The sequence below is a fragment of the Drosophila navojoa genome, chromosome 2 (assembly GCF_054131105.1).
Source record: "Drosophila navojoa isolate 15081-1374.11 chromosome 2, UAZ_NAV_1.0, whole genome shotgun sequence".
Taxonomy (NCBI): domain Eukaryota; kingdom Metazoa; phylum Arthropoda; class Insecta; order Diptera; family Drosophilidae; genus Drosophila; species Drosophila navojoa.
The window spans coordinates 29,117,137-29,136,667 of NC_142890.1; the positions used below are offsets into that span (position 1 = coordinate 29,117,137).

Genomic DNA, 19,531 nt, shown 5'->3' on the forward strand with positions numbered 1-19,531 from the left:
GACGGTGTTCATTATTATCGTTGCTGACGCGCAAAAGCTAATTGCTTTGTCTTGTCTTGTAGCTGGTATCTCTAAGCCGTTGTTTACAGTGTGACCGACCGCAGCGCAAGACGAAAATGTACTAAATATTGATTCTAATTGGGAAAATTTGATTATAAGAATTTTTAAAATTGATTTAAAGAAACATAATTTCAGGTTTTTAATTAGTTACTTAAGGTTAATTTAATATAACTCTCTAATCACAATAACTCATGTGGTTTTTATACTTTCCTTGAAATTTATTAAAGATACAAAATTTTTGTTTAAATGATTTTCATAATTTTAAGTGATGGCAATATAATAATTTGCATAAAAAATTGGTACATTGGACGGTGGATGTGTGAGTAAAAATAAGTCAGGTAAACACATATTACGACAGAGATTTCAGCAATAACAAAAATATTCGTTTAAATGAAAAGGTCTGAAAGTGGACGGAATGAGGCTTAAACACTATGTAGATATATGTAAAAAAATTTGCAATTGCAATTCGTTTTTGATATGTACTAGACATGGATTGAACGCATCTAAGGCACGCAACTGGTGAATGTGGAATGTTTACACATAAATCCCTGCCAAGCCATGGCTTAGAGGAGTTCTAATGGACGGGATTATTGAGCTTAACGTGCGATTGATACGACAGTTAACCCACTGGCATTGTGGATACCGTGCTGTGGGGTGTTGTGGGACGAGAGCCGGCCAGCGAATTGGCTGTTGAGGCGTGCAGCGAGGCCATGGTGCCCATCTGAAAGGATGAGAGTATTAACAGAGGCTCTTTGGGTATTTGAAAAATGATGAGACTTACGCGCAGGTGCGCCAAATCCTCCAGCTTGGTCAGGTCCACCAGCTCCAGGAACAGCGAATAGACAACGGCCCAGCCGTAGATGGAGACCAGGCAGAAGATGCTCCAGAGCAGCACCATTATGATGTTGTAGGCAAAGTACAGGTCGTTCACAATGGCAAAGAAGATGAGGGCCAAGGCGCGCCAAATGGTGAAAATGGCAAAGCTCCACAGCCAGGGCATTACCTTCCGCTCGTACTCCTGCAAGAATTCATAGACTATGTTAATGGAGCTCCTTTATATATTGTTTGGTTAAATAATGAGGTGTCTAAACTAAATGTTTGGATGTTGGATGTTTTTGTTACCCTTCGGCTCAGTAAGCGTTTCTGTGCTCCAAGTTTTTCTTGCTTGAACGCATGTGTGAAATGAAAGTGAAAGTCTCTGCCAAACGAAAAGACTTAAACTTAACCTTTGGCTTACCTTACGCAAGGCCACGCACAGCAGGATGCTGGTAACGAAGTTCACCAGGGCCATAATCAGCGAGAAGAGGGCGAATACGATCAGCATGTTGCGGACTGGAAAATAAGCGAGGCTTTACATAATTCTTTGGCAGATAAATGACCGCATATATACCGTGCTTGTTCCCAACGTAGACAAACTCATACGATATAATATAGTAACCGTAATGCGTGGATCCTGGGGCAGCCATCGCATAGCAGTAAATGTCAAAGATCGTGGTGGCAATGGTGAAGAGCGAAAGAAACTGCGAAGGGAGGCACTCGAATCAGCAAATGTGCAAATACAAACACACCACGGAACTCACCACAGCGAACAGGCCAATCAGCATGGCTCCCTTCTGTATATCGATGTATTGGTTGTTCTTCAGGAGCGGCCGCTGGTACCAAGGAATGCGAACGCTTCGCGTGGAGCGCGACATTTTCGAGTGCAAATTCGTAGACGATCTGCAAAGCAGTTGATTATATACATCACTGGCAAATCTTTATCAAATTATATTTACTTACCTGCCCGTCGCATGGGAATACATCGAGGGATTCGACCGATAGGTCGAGGGCGTCTTGCGGCCGTAATTCATGTTGAGCCTTGTTCTGTGACGTCACGAAATGAAATTCGATTGGAGATTCAAGCAGTACACAAGAAGCAGCTGCAAAATGGAAGAATAGAAGTTGTGATAACATTTCAATAATTTTGCTAACGGGCGTGTCTGATTAATTTGTTATTATGGGTGTGTCTGCTTCACATGAGAAGCCCAGCTTGAGTTCACAGTTTTTGCTAGTAGATTTGCAGGCCAAGGCCCGCTGCGTGTCAATTATAAGGTATGGCATTTAGATTGGTGTAATCCATTGTTTGTTCTGCGCGCTTTTAACTTGTGGTATCCATTTATTTACCTGAAAATAATTAAATTCTGTTGCTGAGCTACGCATCAACAACAAACACACTGAATCACAAAAGTGCTGCCCATCGATTGACACAACAATTGCCCTGTTGCACTGCAAAGAACGGTGGCCCAACTGTTGTGCAACAGATGTATCGATGTTGCGCACAATCGATTTCCACGCCAATCAGCTGAGTGTCATCAGTCGTTGTGACTGTCAAATGTATTGTTATGGTTTTTCCTAATTATAGAGCAATCATTTAATTCGAAAACGAATTAGCTGAAACTTCCTATATATAAATGGCCTTATAATACTGTTCAATCATGACACTGCCGCGAATAACAGACTATGACATACAAGAGAAACTTGGAGTGGGCAGCTATGCGTCTGTTTACAAGGCGCGCCATAAAGTAAGCCGACGAATAGAATAATTTTCCACGAATCAACTTATCTCACTCTCTAAATTTATTTAGAAACAGGGCACTTATCACGCTATTAAGTATGTGGAAATGTCCACGTTGTCCCAAAGCTCTCGCGACAATCTAATAACGGAAATTCGTCTGCTGCGTGACCTCAAACATAAATATATTGTGACGCTGCAGGACTTCTTCTGGGATGACAAGTGGGTTGAATGGTGTACTCGATTGGGAATTTAAAAAACTCTTTAATTTTCCTCTGCTCTTCCTGCTCAGAAACATATACATTGTATTGGAGTATTGTAATGCGGGCAATCTATCCGCCTTCATCCGCACAAAGAAGGCGCTGCCGGAGTCCACATGTCGCTATTTCTTGCGGCAGCTGGCCGCGGCTATTCAATATATGCGAGCCAACGATGTCTCGCACTTTGACCTGAAGCCACAGAACTTGTTGCTGACGCGCACTGCTAACAATGTCTACCTAAAGGTTGCAGACTTTGGGTATGTACATATGAAGAGGATTAGAGCCTATTGTTTAAAGTCTTCCTTGTATTTAACAGATTTGCGCAACACCTTAAGCTGGGCGAGATCAATCAGCAGCTGAAGGGCTCGCCGCTGTACATGGCGCCAGAGATTGTGCGCAAGCACCAGTACGACGCCAAGGCGGATCTGTGGAGCGTGGGCGTCATTCTATACGAATGCCTGTTTGGGAAGGCGCCGTACAGCTCGCGAACCATTGAGGAGCTGCTGCTGCGCATCCGAAAGGCGGAGCCCATTGTGCTGCCCCCGAATGCGCGCATCAGCAACGAATGCCACGATTTGCTGCGGCGCCTGCTGGAGCACGAGCCAGCGCAGCGAATTTCGTTTGCAGATTTCTTTGCGCATCCCTTTCTAGATCTCAAAACATTTCCCTCGGAGAAAACGATGAAGAAGGCCATAGACCTGGTCACCCAGGCGGTCGAGCACGATGAGAAGCGCAACTACAAGGAGGCCTATTATTTGTATTGCAGCGCATTGCAATATTTTGTGCCGCTGATCACCGAGGAATCGGACGCCAGTCGGCGCCAAGAGCTGCGCCATCGAGCGCTCACCTACATGAAGCGCGCGGAGGAGATTAAAAACGTTATCATCGAGGACGAGTACAAACTGTTGGCCCAGCGTCAGCAGAAGGCATTGGAGAAAGGCGCCGCTGCCACAGCCGCCGAGGCTGCCAATCCTCAGACACAGCCCAGCACATCCCGCATGATGGAAATGCTTGAGCCGGATGCACGCTATAAGCAGCTTTGTATGAGATTTCACTTAATCCAATTATCATTGACTCCGCAGTATTAAGGGCAACCTTTGATATCTGTTAACTGAGTCCATATCTTTACAACTTGGGCACAGGTGGGAGTGGCTGTCGCAGCTGACCACTTGCGATGACAGCGGAAAATAATCTGCTTAGTCGCTGATTCATTATCTTTTACATATACCGATTCACGTTTCATTATCACACCGTAGCTTTAATTGGAAATTCCCTGAGAGTAACATTGTACATTGAATTGCAGTTGCCCTATCGAACTCGAGCCCCTCGCTGAAGACTGGCCTGGAGATCGGACGGCAGGGCGAGCTCTACTTGTACGAGCGCAAGCTGGACGCCGCCTTGGAGTCGTATACCTCAGCCCTGGGCATTTTGGTGCCGTTTGTGAACAACGAGCCGAAGGGCGAGCGCCGCAACCTGCTGCTGCAACAGGTGAGCTCCTGCTCTGTGGTTCCACCTGAGTTCTCTGTCAATCCTGATTCCCTTTCAGCTGGAGTTCTGGATCAAGGAGGCTGAGAGCATCAAGAGCATACTGAGCGCCAAGCACCTGGATGAGGAGGAGCAGAAGATGTCAACGGTACGCAGCTGCACCATTCAGTAGCGAGTTGATCCGATGGTTAAGTGTATTTTTGTAGACAGATGCCCTCAGCATCGCTTAGTGAAGTAGCGTAGTTTGGTATTATATACATATATCATGTATAATCTAGATTGTGTGTGGGCCCAGCTGACTCACGCTTTCTGACGCCTGTGGCTAACATTTGTTAATATTTATGTATACGTTAAGGCACACCCCATGGCTTTACCTCCTGGCTATAATCAAATTTAATACTTTACAAATTGTTGTGACTAAAACGTTGAACGTACGTGAATAATATCCATTCGCATTTCGTTAAGCATTCTTTATACAGTCTCACATTCCAGCAACATCGCCGCACTTTCTGCCGGATATCAGGCCACACGTTTATTTATTCTTATGCATTGTGATCAATTTAATTAAAGTGGTTTAGTCAAGCATAAATTGAAATTAAAGCTGATCTATGTGAATGCGCATTTCCCTATTCGCTGTTTCTATGTTTGGGCATGGGCAAGTCCTGCTTGACTGGCGAATAATGCACCCGAGTCAGAGGTGGATTCCCCTTCGTGGTGGGCTCTAGTGTGGCAATAACGGACTCATCATGGACGACCTCAGAAGTCATGGATGTTCCTAAATATAAAGACGAGCTGACTCAACCTATCCCACTTCCAAGGATGATCTGTCCGTCTTTTACTCTCATATGTACTTGTTGGATTGACGTCATTAATTTGTTAATCTCTGGACATACTCAAAGTCTGTAAAAGTTAAAGGTTTGAAATGTTAGCCTTTCTCCTTCCCTTTATTTTAGATAATCGAAAGCTTGAGTTGAAAGATGATCAATAAGAGAGATAATAATATTTTAGATATTCTAATTCTAGTACTTGATGCAGTTTGAAATGGTTGTTTTCATTATTACATATTCTAAGAGCACAAATATTGGATTGCCCATAAACGACTCTTTGAGAGTTGCAATCTCCAGAAAATATGCATTCCACAGGGTTTAGGGTATCTCTAGAGATCCAGAGACGCAAAGACCTAATAATGCAACCACTCTACACATTTCTTACGCATAGAAGAGAGAGAGGTAAGACCCCGCCAACAGCTACACAATTATTTGTTGAACAAATTTTCTCGTAGATGTACCTACTTAATAAGGCTTTCAGAATGTGATAATTACGATTGTATTAGCACCAAATCTATTTGAGGAAAACGGAAATTAAAAGCAGAGTCCTAGCTTCAATAGAGAATAGTGAAATGGTTTTCGCTTCTATGCTTTATAGTTAGCTCGTCCTCAAGACTATATACAGTATAATCCGATGATAAGTTTGTATGGGGACCAATAACCGCAATAACCGTACTGGTGTTATGAGCAGAGTCGTTATAATTTATTTTATTTATTATACTGTATATGCCTTATAGAGTCAGCCGAAACTACCTTAACTCCCATTTTCAATGGGTTCAGGATATAAAGACCGATGACTGTCCAACCATTCCAACCTATTCCTAACCATCCTATACAATACCCGTCTACTACTACAAGTAGTATTGGGTAACCTTAAAATAGCATCTTATTCCCTGTTATTGTTAGTTTCAAAGGGAACAAGCTAGGGCTACAGTTACTTTGATCTGCTATAAACAACAAAAGCCTAGACTGATTATTTTCTAGTTAGGCAAAAGTCTGACCCAAGGAAACCTTCTATCCACATGGATTGATTGATTAGATTTGCAAAGCAATGCGAAATGTGTTGGAATCATAGAGTAAAACCCAAACCGATCTGATTTATGAACTGTACATCGGATAGACCAACGAACCGAAAACTATAATTTATAGCGCAGTTATCGCAGCCCGTAAATTCGTGCCGTATCGCCTGAGAGCGTGCTGCAATGGCTCCGTCTATAAAAGGCGCTAGTCGCAGTGCCCGCCCGCCAGTTAGAGTCCAATCGACCAATTGCTAATTATGACCTCGTCCGGGCAGCACCTGTGCGCGCTTCTGCTGCTGCTATTCACCTGTGGCAGCGTCTATGGCGCGCCTCCAATGGGTCGAGTGGTCAACGGCACAGATGCCGCAGTGGAGAACTATCCGTTCGTGGTGAGTATGAGGCGCGCCTACGCATGGATCTAGCTGTCTGCCATGGAGACCCTCGTTTCTTTTTCGCAGATCTCGCTGCGCGGTGCAACCGGTTCCCATTCCTGCGGTGGCTCGATTATCTCCAATCAGTTTGTGCTGACGGCGGCTCATTGCGTGGCCGGCCGCCAGGCGCGGCAGCTATCCGTGCAGTACGGGGTAACGAAGATCGGATCCAACGGACCCAACGTGGTCGACGTCAAGCGCATCATTCAGCACAAGCTCTACAACCCCTACGACAACTATGCCAACGACATCGCTCTGCTCCAGGTGGCGGTGCCCTTCAAGTTTGACAAGAATGTGGCGCCTGTCCGGCTGCCAGCGCTCAACTTTGCCACGCCCCAGGGTAGCGCCGGCGGAGATGGAATACTAATTGGCTGGGGTCTCAACGCAGTGAGTTTCGCTATAACTTGATCTGATGGCTTTGTCTTATTGTCTAAACTATAATTTTATAGACCGGCGGCTATATTCAGACGACACTGCAACAGGTGCATCTGAAGGTCTATTCGGATGAGGAGTGCGTCGCCCGCCACAAAGGCTCCACGGACCCCCGATACCATATCTGCGGCGGCGTCGACGAGGGCGGCAAGGGTCAGTGCAGCGGCGACTCGGGCGGCCCGCTGCTCTACGACGGTCAGCAGGTGGGCATTGTGTCCTGGAGCATTAAGCCTTGCGCCGTGGCGCCCTATCCCGGCGTCTACACCAAGGTGGCCAACTACGTCGACTGGATCCAGAAGGAGCAAATCATATTGGCTTAGGCGCCTAGTCAAAGTATATCAATTAGCCACCGTATTTATGGCAGATCGTATAATAAACGTGGGTATCGCATTGGCCTTATCACCGCCTTCGATCGATTGCATCATAAATCATTGTTGCGGAGTCAAATTCCTTCAAATCGTTCTATCTGCACTGAGAAATAAAACACTTTCAGTTCGATGTACATCAAAGAATGCGAAAGAGAATATATAATCTAAAATAATATACAATATGGACGAGAGCAACTGGCTTTATTTATAGTGGTATTATCACATTTATTTCATTATAATTTGAATTCCTAAAGTATGAAATATAAATCATTTCAATTCGGCTCAAACTGTAAGCCAAGACAACAACCTATGCTGAACAAATAACTTTTATAGCAAGTACATTCGCCACGGTGTGAAACACTGCTAATTTTTAACACATTAACATTTGTCTGTTAAATATCATGGCCTTAACATGCAAACGTGCGTCAAACACGTTCGAAGCTACGCCTGCCTGTGCAATTGCAGCATTTCTAAAATGTTGAATGTGCAGCTGAGCGAACTGAAGACAAATCTCATTTGAAAACTTTTGATGGATCAATATGAACAAAGAGTCATTAAGTATGTTTGCATCCCTTTAGAATTGACTAAATTACATTACATTAAGTTATGTATCTTTACAAAATAAAAATAAATAAAAAAACATTAACATTGTATCAAAAAGAAAGAAACAAAGAAAATTTTAACTTTCAAGTAATTTGCAAATTATTTTCAATTAATAATAAAGTTGAATAGGCTGAATATGATAATTAACTAACGCTAAAGAAAATATCCTAATAAATTTGAATAATATAAATTTTTACTTTATATATAGACGTAAACCTAAATAAACAAATATATGTAAACACGTCTAAAAACAAAATTAAAGAGAAAGTAGAAAATGCAATCTACATATACTATTTTTGAATTTTTCATTTACTTATTTATAATTTTAATATTCTTGTTTCATAAATTTCCAAATAAATACATTATTATTATCTTTTCACTTGCTTTCTTAACGATTTCTCTATTATATAGTTATTTATGTAAGATTTAAAATTTATTATTATTATATATATTATTATATGTGGTATATGGTACTAATAATAATTTTATATTTTCATTATTGTTATTATTTAAAAAAAAGAGATTGAATGTAATGATCAGTTGGCTTTGAAATCAGTTCAAACTGCATCACTCGGGCAATACGACGTAGGATAGCGAGCACGAGCACTGAGCGAGCACGAATACGGAACGAGCCCTCGAATGTCTGCCGTGAGACATGTTCGATGGCCAAAATTTTGTTGATTCAGTCGACGAATTCTGTTCAAACGCGGCGCACGCTTCGAGCGGACGAAGCAGCTTCTGGCACACACTCGAAGTAGGCAACAGCAGTTGTGTCTTTGACGGGGCACGGGGAAGTGTTAACACGAATCAAGCAGACTGAGCAGGACTAAGAACTGGCCAATTGGTGTACCACAATGTGTTATGTTCAGCAATGGAAAAACATGCTTAAATGGCGCCCTTCATGCAACATCAAAATTACAAAAGCAAAATAATGAAAGAACCATGGCGCGCATTCGTTCGTTTAATTAAAAATAATTTGTTAATTGGCTGCAGCAGCAGCAGCAGCAGCAGCAGCAGCAGCAGCAGCAGCAGCGGACTGCAGTAGATAGCAGTTGAATGCGTGGCGTGGTGTGGCGTGGTCATTCTTCTAGGCAAAAATTTAACAACACCTGCCCCACTTTCCGCATCAAACGAATCGAATCAAAGCCCCAAAGTATGCAGCCAAAATCCGAGCACACAAAGTTGCTGCTGCTGCTGCTGCTGCTGCTGCTCTCCAAAATAGTATTCCTCCAAATTGAGTTAAATTTTGTGGAAATAGTTAACGCTTCAGCTTAAGGTCTCGGCCCACCATCAAGCAGCCCCAACCTCGAGCACACGTAAAAGTTCCAACAACTTTCGGTTACAACTAAAGCAATTCGAAAGCAATTTTTGTGTGGGAATTTCTTTTGGAACGCGGCCTAGTTGCTCGTGAGCTGAGCATAAATACGACAGCATCTGGCCACCTCGAGTGGTAACATTAGATTTGCGTCTGCACACTCACTCCCACTCCCACTCCCCATTTCCCGTTTTCCATTCCCCATTTATACCCAATTGCTTGTCATTTAATATCAAACTTTTGTGATGGAAGCATGCTAAATGATTGCATTTAACATATACAGAGAAAAAGAGTTCAACTTTGGCATTCAACTGTGGGAGGAATACGCTGCAGGAGGCGGATGTATCATGAGAGATATATCAACAGACGCAATGTGCTTTAGACTTTAAATAAGACTTTATTCACTCTGCACAAGCATAGAGCTTAATATATATAGTGGAATACGGACTGATATCACATATCTGTAGTTATATGAGTATATATTGCTTAGATATCGAGATTGTTACGAATTCAATATACTCCGTGAACGAGCATCGCAATAGAACTCAAAGCATTGTATATAGTACTATACAGAACTATATATCAGTGGATATACGAGTATATAAGTCTGTCATTGCCTAAAAATCAATGTATTCTATTTACTTTGTAAACGAGCATAAAGCTTCCGAAATTCTACTTTTTATATAATTCTATTAGCATAGATAAATCAGTATGCATTGATATTAAGGAACCCATATAAAAATTTACTTTCTCCAATATGCTCTCTTCAAATATGCTTCAAATATTTTATCTAGACACATCTAGACTGATTTACTCTATTCACTTTCTAAACGAGTATTAAAATAGAGATTGAAATAACAACTGGCATACAGACTTAGCTAGACATGTATATAGAGCCAAGTTTTAAGGGGTGTATCATAACTGTGTAAGACCCCTTTTAGCAGCCAGCTTATTTATATATTTTTAGTTTTTTCTTTGTTTATTTTGTTTTTGTTTTTTAATTATTATTATTATATTACTATATTATTAAAATAATATATTTATTTATTATTGTCAAGTTACTTTTACCGACCGGCTTATATTAACAATACATTTGTCATATATTATTTGGGACTTGAGATCTGGTAGTATTCATCGATTGTTAAGAGATATTAAATTTAACCGGATGCAACTCTTTAAATATATATAGTATAATAATGTGAAATTAACTAGTCAAAGTTAAACAAATCTGGGATACGCTAGACTCAATTCAGCTTATAATTTTTTTTTTTTTAACTTTAACTACTTAAAGGTTAACGAAACCCGGTAAAAATTGTGAAATTCAAACAAATTGAAATCGAGCTGACCGCAAAGACCCGTTAAACGCCAAAAATTTAAAAAAAAAGAAGAAACTGAAGTGTACGAAAATAGCTCAATTGCAATACTTGCGAGTGGGCGTGTCTGCTGTGCTTGTGTGTGTGCGAGTGCATCTGGTGTCCCTGTCAAAGGTTAAACCTCATATGAAAATGTCGTTCCCTAACCAAAAAGCAATGTCAACGAAAGCCGCCTTCACTTCTGCCGCTGCCGCTGCCGCTGCTGCTGCCGATGCCGATGCCACTGCTGCAGCTGCAGCTGGTGCTGATGCTTCTGCTTCTGCTTCTGCTTCTGCTGCGAAGGTCGCTTCAGCCGTGGAGCTGCCCAAGGCCAGCCGGGCAACTGTTTCGCCACTTTCGGGTCCTCCATGGGCGTTCCTCTTGTTGGGCGCCATTTTGCTTTGCTGCGGCGGCTTTGGGCTTGTCGATGGGCTCAAGTGCCACATGTGCGGTCAGTACAACGAGGGCGTGGGCTCCATAACGCCCTGCACCAACTACTCCAAGGAAATCGCACATCTGTATCTCAAGGAGTGCACCAAGAAGAGCGAGAAGTTCTGTGTGGTAAGCTCAATTATTAATTTCTATCTATATTTGAGGTATCATGACCAACGATTTATTACGTATCTCAAATTGATTGAATATCTTAGTATGGTATTTTGGGAATTCAGGCTTTATTGGTTTTATGCAAGCGTGTATAATATTCTGAGTCCATAGAGTATATGGATTCCTAAGCAATATTATAGCCATGTCCGTTTACCTGACTGTTCGTATTCGTGTGTGTATGTGTAATATTCTGCTCATGCAGAACGAGCCTATCATATCTTTCTGTACAGCTCATTCCGTTTCCTTATTATCGATAGTCGTTTATAATTGCATTATATTTTTGGACATAGCAAATCGACTGATGATACACAGATTTTCAGCAATACTTAGATGATATCTTATGAAATTTGTAGCTTTACACTTTTAACAAAAGTTTATCAATTCATTCATATTCATGTTAAGAGTATCCATGTTGAGAGTATCTACATATATATGTGGTTATGAGAGTGTATGTATGTTTTTTATATAAAAGGGATTTATCAGTATTTCTCAAGGTTTGGGGTTTCTCTTAATCACATGAATCTCGAATCGAGCAGTTGGTATTGCTTTAATTTTGTTTTCAAATACCAACTCTCAATAATGACACTTTTCATATTTACTATATGGAATTTAAGTTGTTTATGGTTTTACCCTTTTTTTTTTAGTTTATATTTCGTACTTTTTCTATTATATAACAGTTGAATCCAATCATTTTTGGAATATCTAAAAATTATGTAGGATATGTTATATTTAACAGAGTATTAACTATTAGCTACAAGTCGACTTTTTGACCCTAGCAATCTTCGAAATATGTGTTCTGCTCTACCGTATGCAGTGCAGGCTTAAATTCGTTTTCGATACCTCATTTAAGTGTGCTCCAGTCGATGAATATCGATCATTGGAGGTTCAAGTATGCCTGATATACCATTAAACTACCCCATTTCGTGTGAAATGAATAATTTTTAATTTCATCAATTAAACGAATATAATTTGGTTAAGTAATGCTTAGGGAAATGGATCAAACAACTTGTCGGCTAAGATTTTCCCGGATAAGTTTGACATCTTTACCGATACTTTGGTTTTATTTTCATGAGGGTCAGGCAAAAGGTTCAATATGACAGTAAAATTAAGCAACCAAACTTAACGTTTGTTATGTAAATCTCTATAAAAGTTTCTTATCTTACCAGCCATAACACTAAGCTTTCGCCCATACGCAGAATATTCAATGACCTTCAGGCATTTTCAAGCCTAATCTTAACTGTGTAAGCTTCCGCTTTAATTGCCTTACACATTATTTAGATGCCCAGGGCTATGCCACATGGTGTTTATTCTATTAAGTTTCAACGCATTAATTATTATTGATAGTTAATTGGTTTAAAGCCCAATGGCTTACACATGAAATAGGCCGTTTGCAAACGCTTATTGTTTATGCAAATCACATACGGTTTGTGGTTTCATATGCATATGCAGGCATGCATGTATATGTATGTGTAAAAATATATAAACACACACACATATATATATACATTTTAAGCGTATGTATAGAGCTCGTTTTTTGCCTGTGTGCATAAATTTGCGCACATCATGTTCTCGCCGTCAGCCCTCTAGGGTGCTCAGCACTTAACCAATTGCACTGGCTGGATCAGAGTCAGTTGCTGTCGGTTAGGAGAGAAACCGTTTGCGGGCTTTGGTGAATCATTAAATATTTACCAGCCACTTGCCAAACATAGCACGGCTGCATGTCGTGGAACCATTCCCGTAAATTGCTTTAATAAGCATCCGAGCAGTGCGGGAGCTATCTAAAATTTCCAATTTTCAGCTTGCGAACATTAAACTGTCTTCTACACTGTGTAAGTTAACACAATCGACCAGCAAAACATAAATGTTCAGATTGATCACGCGCCGTCAGCATGAATGTAGCCGTTCCCAGCGGATATTGCACAACAGCAGCAGTGGCTCCAACGCGCAACAATGTTGTTGCCCGAAGTAATGCGATGCCTCGCGTAAATATGCAATGTCAGCATAATCAGGGTTTAGGGCTAGCTTTGGATATAAGAATTTATGTCACTGTACTTTAGTTGATTTTTGATAATAAAGAACGTCGGTCGTCGCCACGGGATTATTGAAGTCTACTCATTTTGTGCAACACCGCACACTAACATCTAACACTTACAGCAAAAAAGCTTAATTGGCGCCCAACCGAAACGAACCCAAAAACGAAAAAAAAAAAAAAAAAAAAAAAAAAAAAAAAAAAAAAAAAAACGAAATTAAAACTTCGATTAAAACAAGCATTCAGTGAGATAAATACCCCACAAGTGCAAAAAAAAACAGCAAGACAACTAAAACGCATAACCAAAACGAAAAAAGAAAAAAGAAAGCAGCATTAGACGAAACAGTACGCAGCGAAGACACCCACCACGAAGCGGCTCATCAGCGAAGAAACACACAACATACAGTCTACTAACATAATATAAGAACATGTGAGTAGAGTGTTCATTGCAAAAAAAGAAATTAAGGAGTAAAAACAAATAAAAATACAATTTCAACCTTTAAATATTAATTATTAATAACAAAAAACGCAGCACGCAAAATTCCCTGTCTTTACTTGCCCTATGAGTGATAGTGAAATACAAGATTTAATAACAAATTTTCGAAAAATTTACAACACAGAAAATTTAAAAATGGCTTTGAATTCAGATCAATTAAAAGCTATAGTAGAAGGCGCAGTCGCAAGCGCTTTAGCTGCTCAAAAAGATAGCTTTGATAGAAAATTAAACGAAATTGAACAACGTATAAATTCAGTACAGGTTAGCGCACCCGAGGTAGAAACTTTCAAGGAGGCAGAAATCAAAATAGGTGTTATTTGCAACGAAACCCTTGACATCATGAAGTCCCTCCCGGACTTTGAAGGAAAAAGCGAAACTTATGTATCTTGGAGAAAGGCTGCGCATATCGCATACAAGGTATATGAGAAATACGATGGTAGCTCAAAGCATTATCAAGCTTTGGGAATATTAAGAAACAAAATTAAGAACGCTGCTGATATGGTACTCTCTTCTTTCGACACTCCTCTAAATTTTAAGGCCATTATAAATCGGTTAGATTTCACGTACTCCGACAAACGACCGATATACTTAATTGAACAGGAGATGTCAACACTCCGCCAAGGAAATTTGACACTACTGCAGTACTACGAAGAGGTAGAAAAGAAACTGACTTTACTTATAAATAAGACAATCATGACCTACGACACCACCGTTGCCTCTTCGCTAAATGAGAAATATAGAGCAGACGCCCTGCGAGTATTCATCTCAGGAACCAGGAAGGCCCTAAGTGATGTCCTATTCTCAGCTAGACCAATTGATCTTCCCTCTGCATTGGCATTGGCTCAAGAAGTTGAGTCAAATCATGAACGTTATATGTTCGCCACAAATTTCGCCCGCAGTATAGAAGAAAAAGCGCAGAAGATCGAACAAAGACAGCAAGTCAGAGACAAGACTCTAGCTCAAGACCCAAAACACAACCAACCAGGAAAAAGCCCACACTACAAAAGACCAGAATTCTCACCACGACAAGAACAGGTAGAACCAATGGACGTTGACTCATCTTCTCGCTTCAGACAGGCTACGCAACACCAACAAAACGCGACCTTCTCGAAACAGACTCAGTGGCCAAATCAACAACGACGCACTCAATACGAAAACTACAATAACCAGGGACAGGCAAACAAACGACCAAACAGCGGTAGCGCACGGTTCACAGGACCGAAACAGCAAAGAGTTAACCACCTAGGAACAGAAGATACAGAATACGAGCAGGACAATAGCGAATACCAAGCGATCGCAGAAACCGAGACAGAAGACGTTGACAATGAATTGGACGAATACGACCAGGTCAATTTTTTAGGAATAAATCCCTGCTCCCGTTCATAGAGAGAACGATAGCAGGGAAAACCATAAAGTTGCTAATAGATACCGGAGCCTCAAAGAATTACGTGAGACCATTAAAAGAACTAAAAAATATTACGCCGGTAGAAAAACCCTTTCGACTAAAATCAATCCATGGCCACAACGTAGTTGACAAGAAATGCATAATGCACCTTTTTAATACCAAGACAACATTTTTCTTATTACCAAACCTCACGACATTCGATGGTATAATCGGACTTGACCTACTAAACCAAACCAACGTTTTATTAGACTTCAAAAATAAGAAACTAACAACAAACTATGGTTCTGAGACCATTAACTTTCTAAAATGCCCAGCCGTAAATTTCACAAGTGTCAAAGAAATAGAAGCCCCTCAGGCTATAACAACGGAATTTCAAACAATGCTCAAAGCCCGAGCAGGAGTATTTGCGGAACCAAATGAAGCGCTTCCGTATAATACAAATGTCATTGCAACTATTAGAACAGAGGACGAGAATCCCATTTATTCAAAATTATATCCATACCCAATGGGCGTATCAGAATTCGTAAACACAGAAACTCAAGATCTGTTAGAAAACGGTATAATACGTCCGTCCCAGTCACCATACAACAACCCCGTGTGGGTTGTAGATAAAAAAGGTACCGACGAGCAGGGAAGAAAAAAGAAACGTTTAGTTATAGACTTCAGAAAACTAAACAAAAAGACAATAGATGACAAATACCCCATTCCCAATATAGCCTCCATTTTATCCAACTTAGGCACAGCAAAGTACTTTACAACACTAGATTTAAAATCCGGATTCCACCAGATTTTACTTGCCGAAAAAGATAGAGAAAAAACAGCCTTTTCTGTAGGAAGCGGAAAGTATGAGTTCTGCAGGCTCCCTTTTGGCTTGAAAAATGCACCTAGTATTTTTCAGAGAGCCATTGACGATGTGCTCAGAGAGCAAATTGGAAAATCTTGTTATGTTTACGTAGACGACGTAATCATTTTTTCTGAAAATATGGAAAGCCATGTCAAGCATATCGCCTGGGTCCTAGATAAACTATACGAGGCCAACATGAGAGTTTCACCAGAAAAGTCGCACTTTTTCAAAGAAAGTGTAGAATACCTAGGTTTCGTAGTCTCAAGTAATGGTATAAAGACATGTCCAAGTAAAGTTGAAGCGATTCGTAACTATGAAGTACCAACAACTTTGTTTAACGTCAGATCATTCCTTGGGTTGGCAAGCTACTATAGGTGTTTCATCAAGGACTTCGCGTCTATAGCAAAACCTATAAGCGACATCTTAAAAGGCCAAAATGGCAAAGTGAGCGCCGGACAATCCAAAAAAATTCCAGTAAAATTTGACGAGAGTCAACATGCGGCATTCGAGAAGCTAAAAGAGGTTCTTGCATCCGAAAATGTAATGTTGCTCTACCCTGACTACAAGAAGCCGTTTGATTTAACAACGGACGCTTCATCCTCTGGTCTTGGGGCAGTTCTGTCACAAGGTGGAAAACCAATCACCATGATATCAAGAACATTAAAGGATAGAGAGCTTATCTTTGCAACAAATGAGAGGGAACTACTTGCAATAGTTTGGGCTTTAAAAAACCTCCGAAATTATCTATATGGGGTAAAAAATTTAAATATCTTTACGGACCATCAGCCTCTGACGTTTGCAGTATCCGACCGAAACCCGAACGCAAAAATCAGGCGTTGGAAAGCTTTTATAGATGAATATAACGCAAACATCTATTACAAGCCAGGGAAGGAGAACTACGTTGCGGACGCACTGTCACGGCATAATATTCATGCCCTAGAGGACGATGTACAGTCAGACAGAGCCACAATTCACAGCGAAATATCGCTCACATACACCATAGACACAACAGACAAACCAATCAACTGTTTCCAAAACCAAATTATAATAGAAGAAAATAATATAGCCTCTGATCGTACAGTTATCCTATTTGGTAAGAAAATCCGACATACAATTCATTTCTCAAACAGAGACTCGTTAATCAAAAGAGTTTGCGATGTAGTCAAAAAAGATGTCGTAAATGCAATCCATTGCGAGTTACCAATATTAGCATTCATACAACATAAACTAATAGAAACTTTTCCAACAACAACATTTCGATATACAAAGTACATAGTAAATGACATTTTTGATAAAAACGAACAGAAAGAAATAATTGCAACAGAACACAATCGGGCTCACAGAGCAGCCCAAGAAAATGTGAAGCAGATTTTACAAGACTATTTTTTTCCGAAAATGACAAAATTAACGAACGAAGTTGTTTCAAATTGTAAAATTTGTAAAACAGCTAAGTACAATCGTCACCCACAAAAACAAATACTTGGAGAAACACCCATACCTTCCTATGTGGGCGAAATACTACACATAGACATATACTCAACCAATAAAAAATACTTCCTTACGTGCATAGATAAATTTTCAAAATTTGCAATTGTTCAACCCATCGCTTCAAGGACAATAATTGACATACAATCAGCAATTTTACAACTTGTAAATTTTTACCGGCATACCAAGACGATCTATTGCGATAACGAGCCCTCCATAAAGTCCGAAACAATAAAATCTCTGCTAAACAATCAATATAACATTCAAATCGTAAATGCCCCACCACTCCATAGTACATCAAACGGACAAGTCGAGAGATTCCATAGCACCCTCGGTGACATTGCAAGATGCCTAACAGCTCAAAGAAAAATTACTGACACTGTTGAAACGATACTTCAAGCAACTATCGAATATAACAATACAATTCACTCAGTAACGGACAAACGACCAATCGATATAATCCACTCATCCTCCCCAGAACTCGAAATAGAGATAGGAAATAAAATTCAAAAGGCACAACAACTCCTAACAAATAGAGTAAACGAAACAAGACACAATAGACAATTCCAAATAGGCGACACAGTTTTGGAAAAAACAAACAGACGCTTAGGGAACAAACTGACACCACTATACAACGAAGGCAAAATTGACGCAGACTTGGGGACAACAGTCTTAATAAAAGGGAGGGTGGTCCACAAAGACAATCTAAGATAGGCAAAACATTAAATTCCCTTTTTTATCTTTTTAGGATTTGGACTATACTTCTTTTTGCTACAACGATAACAGCGAAATTGACTGACTATACTAACATGGACTACATACCGATCTTGGACGGATACGTAACCATTTGGACGGATTTCCAATACTTGAAGCACTCAACCAACCTTACCCTATACTCAGAAATAGTAAAAAATACGAAAGAATTAGCAAACCATTTCCCCCGATCACATATGAGAATGTTATTAGACGCAGACATACAACATATAGAAACATTAATAGCTACAGTAAATGTCCACCATAGACATGCTAGGAGTATCAATATGCTAGGCACCGTTCTAAAGGTCGTAGCTGGCACGCCAGACCATGATGATTTCGAGAAACTAAAATTTACACAGAATGAACTTGTAGAGTCAGAAAATAGGCAGATAACCATAAACACAAAAATGCAGGAACAAATTAATAAGCTAACTGACACCGTAAACCTCCTAGTAAAAAACACAAAAGTAAAACAAGTAGACACAGAGCATTTATATGAAACGCTGCTAACAAGAAATAGAATAATTATCTCAGAGTTAAAAACCTTAATACTATCAGTAACACTTGCAAAGGTTGGAATTGTAAACCCCTCCATTTTGGATTCCACTGATTTAAAAAACATTGTTAATGAACACTCTATAAATATCACTATTACTGACTTAATGGAAGTATCTCAAATTAAAGTTTTGTTAAGCGAAAATTTTCTACATTTCATTATAAGATATCCTAAGCCTAGCATAGTATGTAAAAAATTAACCGTATACCCTGTCCAACACAACGGCATCATAATAAATTTCGCCGAAGACTACAATTTAGCTGACTGTGGAAATCATGTAATATCAATAGGAAATTGTAGTACAGCCCTCACAATAACGTTCTGCAAGAAGTCACCCTACACAACATGCGCTCAACAGCTACACTCAGGGGACACCGCACATTGTTCAACTCGGCCCAGCCACCTCGAACCTCTAACCATAGTCGACGATGGAGTAATCATCATCAACGACGGAGCAGCTACAGTCAACGAGCAGATGGTAAAAGGGACGTTCCTCCTTACCTTTGACGACAAGATAAAGGTAAACAACACCGTATACCAAAACCAAAAAAACTACGTGAGGAAATCCCCGGGACCAGCGGTATCTGCGCTTTTAAATATAACAGACCACCAAGAGATACCAAGCCTGCCATACCTGCAGAAGATAAGCATAAA

General features: G+C 40.3%; 4 protein-coding genes across 5 annotated transcripts in view; 3 read left to right on the forward strand and 1 right to left on the reverse strand.

Moving 5' to 3' along the window:
- Positions 1–545: 545 nt before the first annotated feature.
- pasi2 (Protein) lies at positions 546–2,348 on the reverse strand. Of its 2 annotated transcripts, XM_089260411.1 has the most exons (8): positions 2,224–2,348; positions 1,840–1,979; positions 1,641–1,779; positions 1,451–1,580; positions 1,298–1,392; positions 1,183–1,224; positions 842–1,078; positions 546–781 (listed from the first exon to the last, which is right to left on the reverse strand). In XM_089260411.1, exons 2-8 carry the CDS (start codon positions 1,908–1,910, stop codon positions 680–682), a joined length of 816 nt encoding a protein of 271 aa, XP_089116537.1. In that variant the 5' UTR covers positions 1,911–1,979; positions 2,224–2,348; the 3' UTR covers positions 546–679. The 2 variants fall into 2 exon arrangements, with proteins under 2 accessions (XP_089116537.1, XP_030243705.1); XM_030387845.2 differs by lacking the exon at positions 1,183–1,224 and having other exon boundaries at positions 2,224–2,345.
- A 45-nt stretch (positions 2,349–2,393) lies between these two features.
- Positions 2,394–4,977, forward strand: Aduk (unc-51 like kinase 3 homolog Aduk). The gene is made up of 7 exons (XM_030387841.2): positions 2,394–2,621; positions 2,685–2,833; positions 2,904–3,128; positions 3,188–3,912; positions 4,175–4,359; positions 4,418–4,504; positions 4,836–4,977. Exons 1-7 carry the CDS (start codon positions 2,535–2,537, stop codon positions 4,932–4,934), a joined length of 1,557 nt encoding a protein of 518 aa, XP_030243701.1. The 5' UTR covers positions 2,394–2,534; the 3' UTR covers positions 4,935–4,977.
- Positions 4,978–6,403: 1,426 nt separating this feature from the next.
- LOC115564028 (chymotrypsin-2) lies at positions 6,404–7,613 on the forward strand. The gene is made up of 3 exons (XM_030387844.2): positions 6,404–6,591; positions 6,661–7,020; positions 7,083–7,613. The coding sequence occupies exons 1-3, from the start codon at positions 6,460–6,462 to the stop codon at positions 7,383–7,385; spliced, it is 795 nt and encodes a 264-aa protein (XP_030243704.1). The 5' UTR covers positions 6,404–6,459; the 3' UTR covers positions 7,386–7,613.
- Positions 7,614–8,712: 1,099 nt separating this feature from the next.
- The window catches only part of LOC115564030 (uncharacterized), a 36,565-nt gene continuing 25,746 nt past the window's right edge, over positions 8,713–19,531 (forward strand). Inside the window, exons 1-2 of the mRNA XM_030387847.2 lie at positions 8,713–8,790; positions 10,643–11,264. Coding sequence (XP_030243707.1) covers positions 10,851–11,264 — 414 coding nt within the window. The 5' untranslated portion in view covers positions 8,713–8,790; positions 10,643–10,850. The remainder of the gene's footprint in view (positions 8,791–10,642; positions 11,265–19,531) is intronic.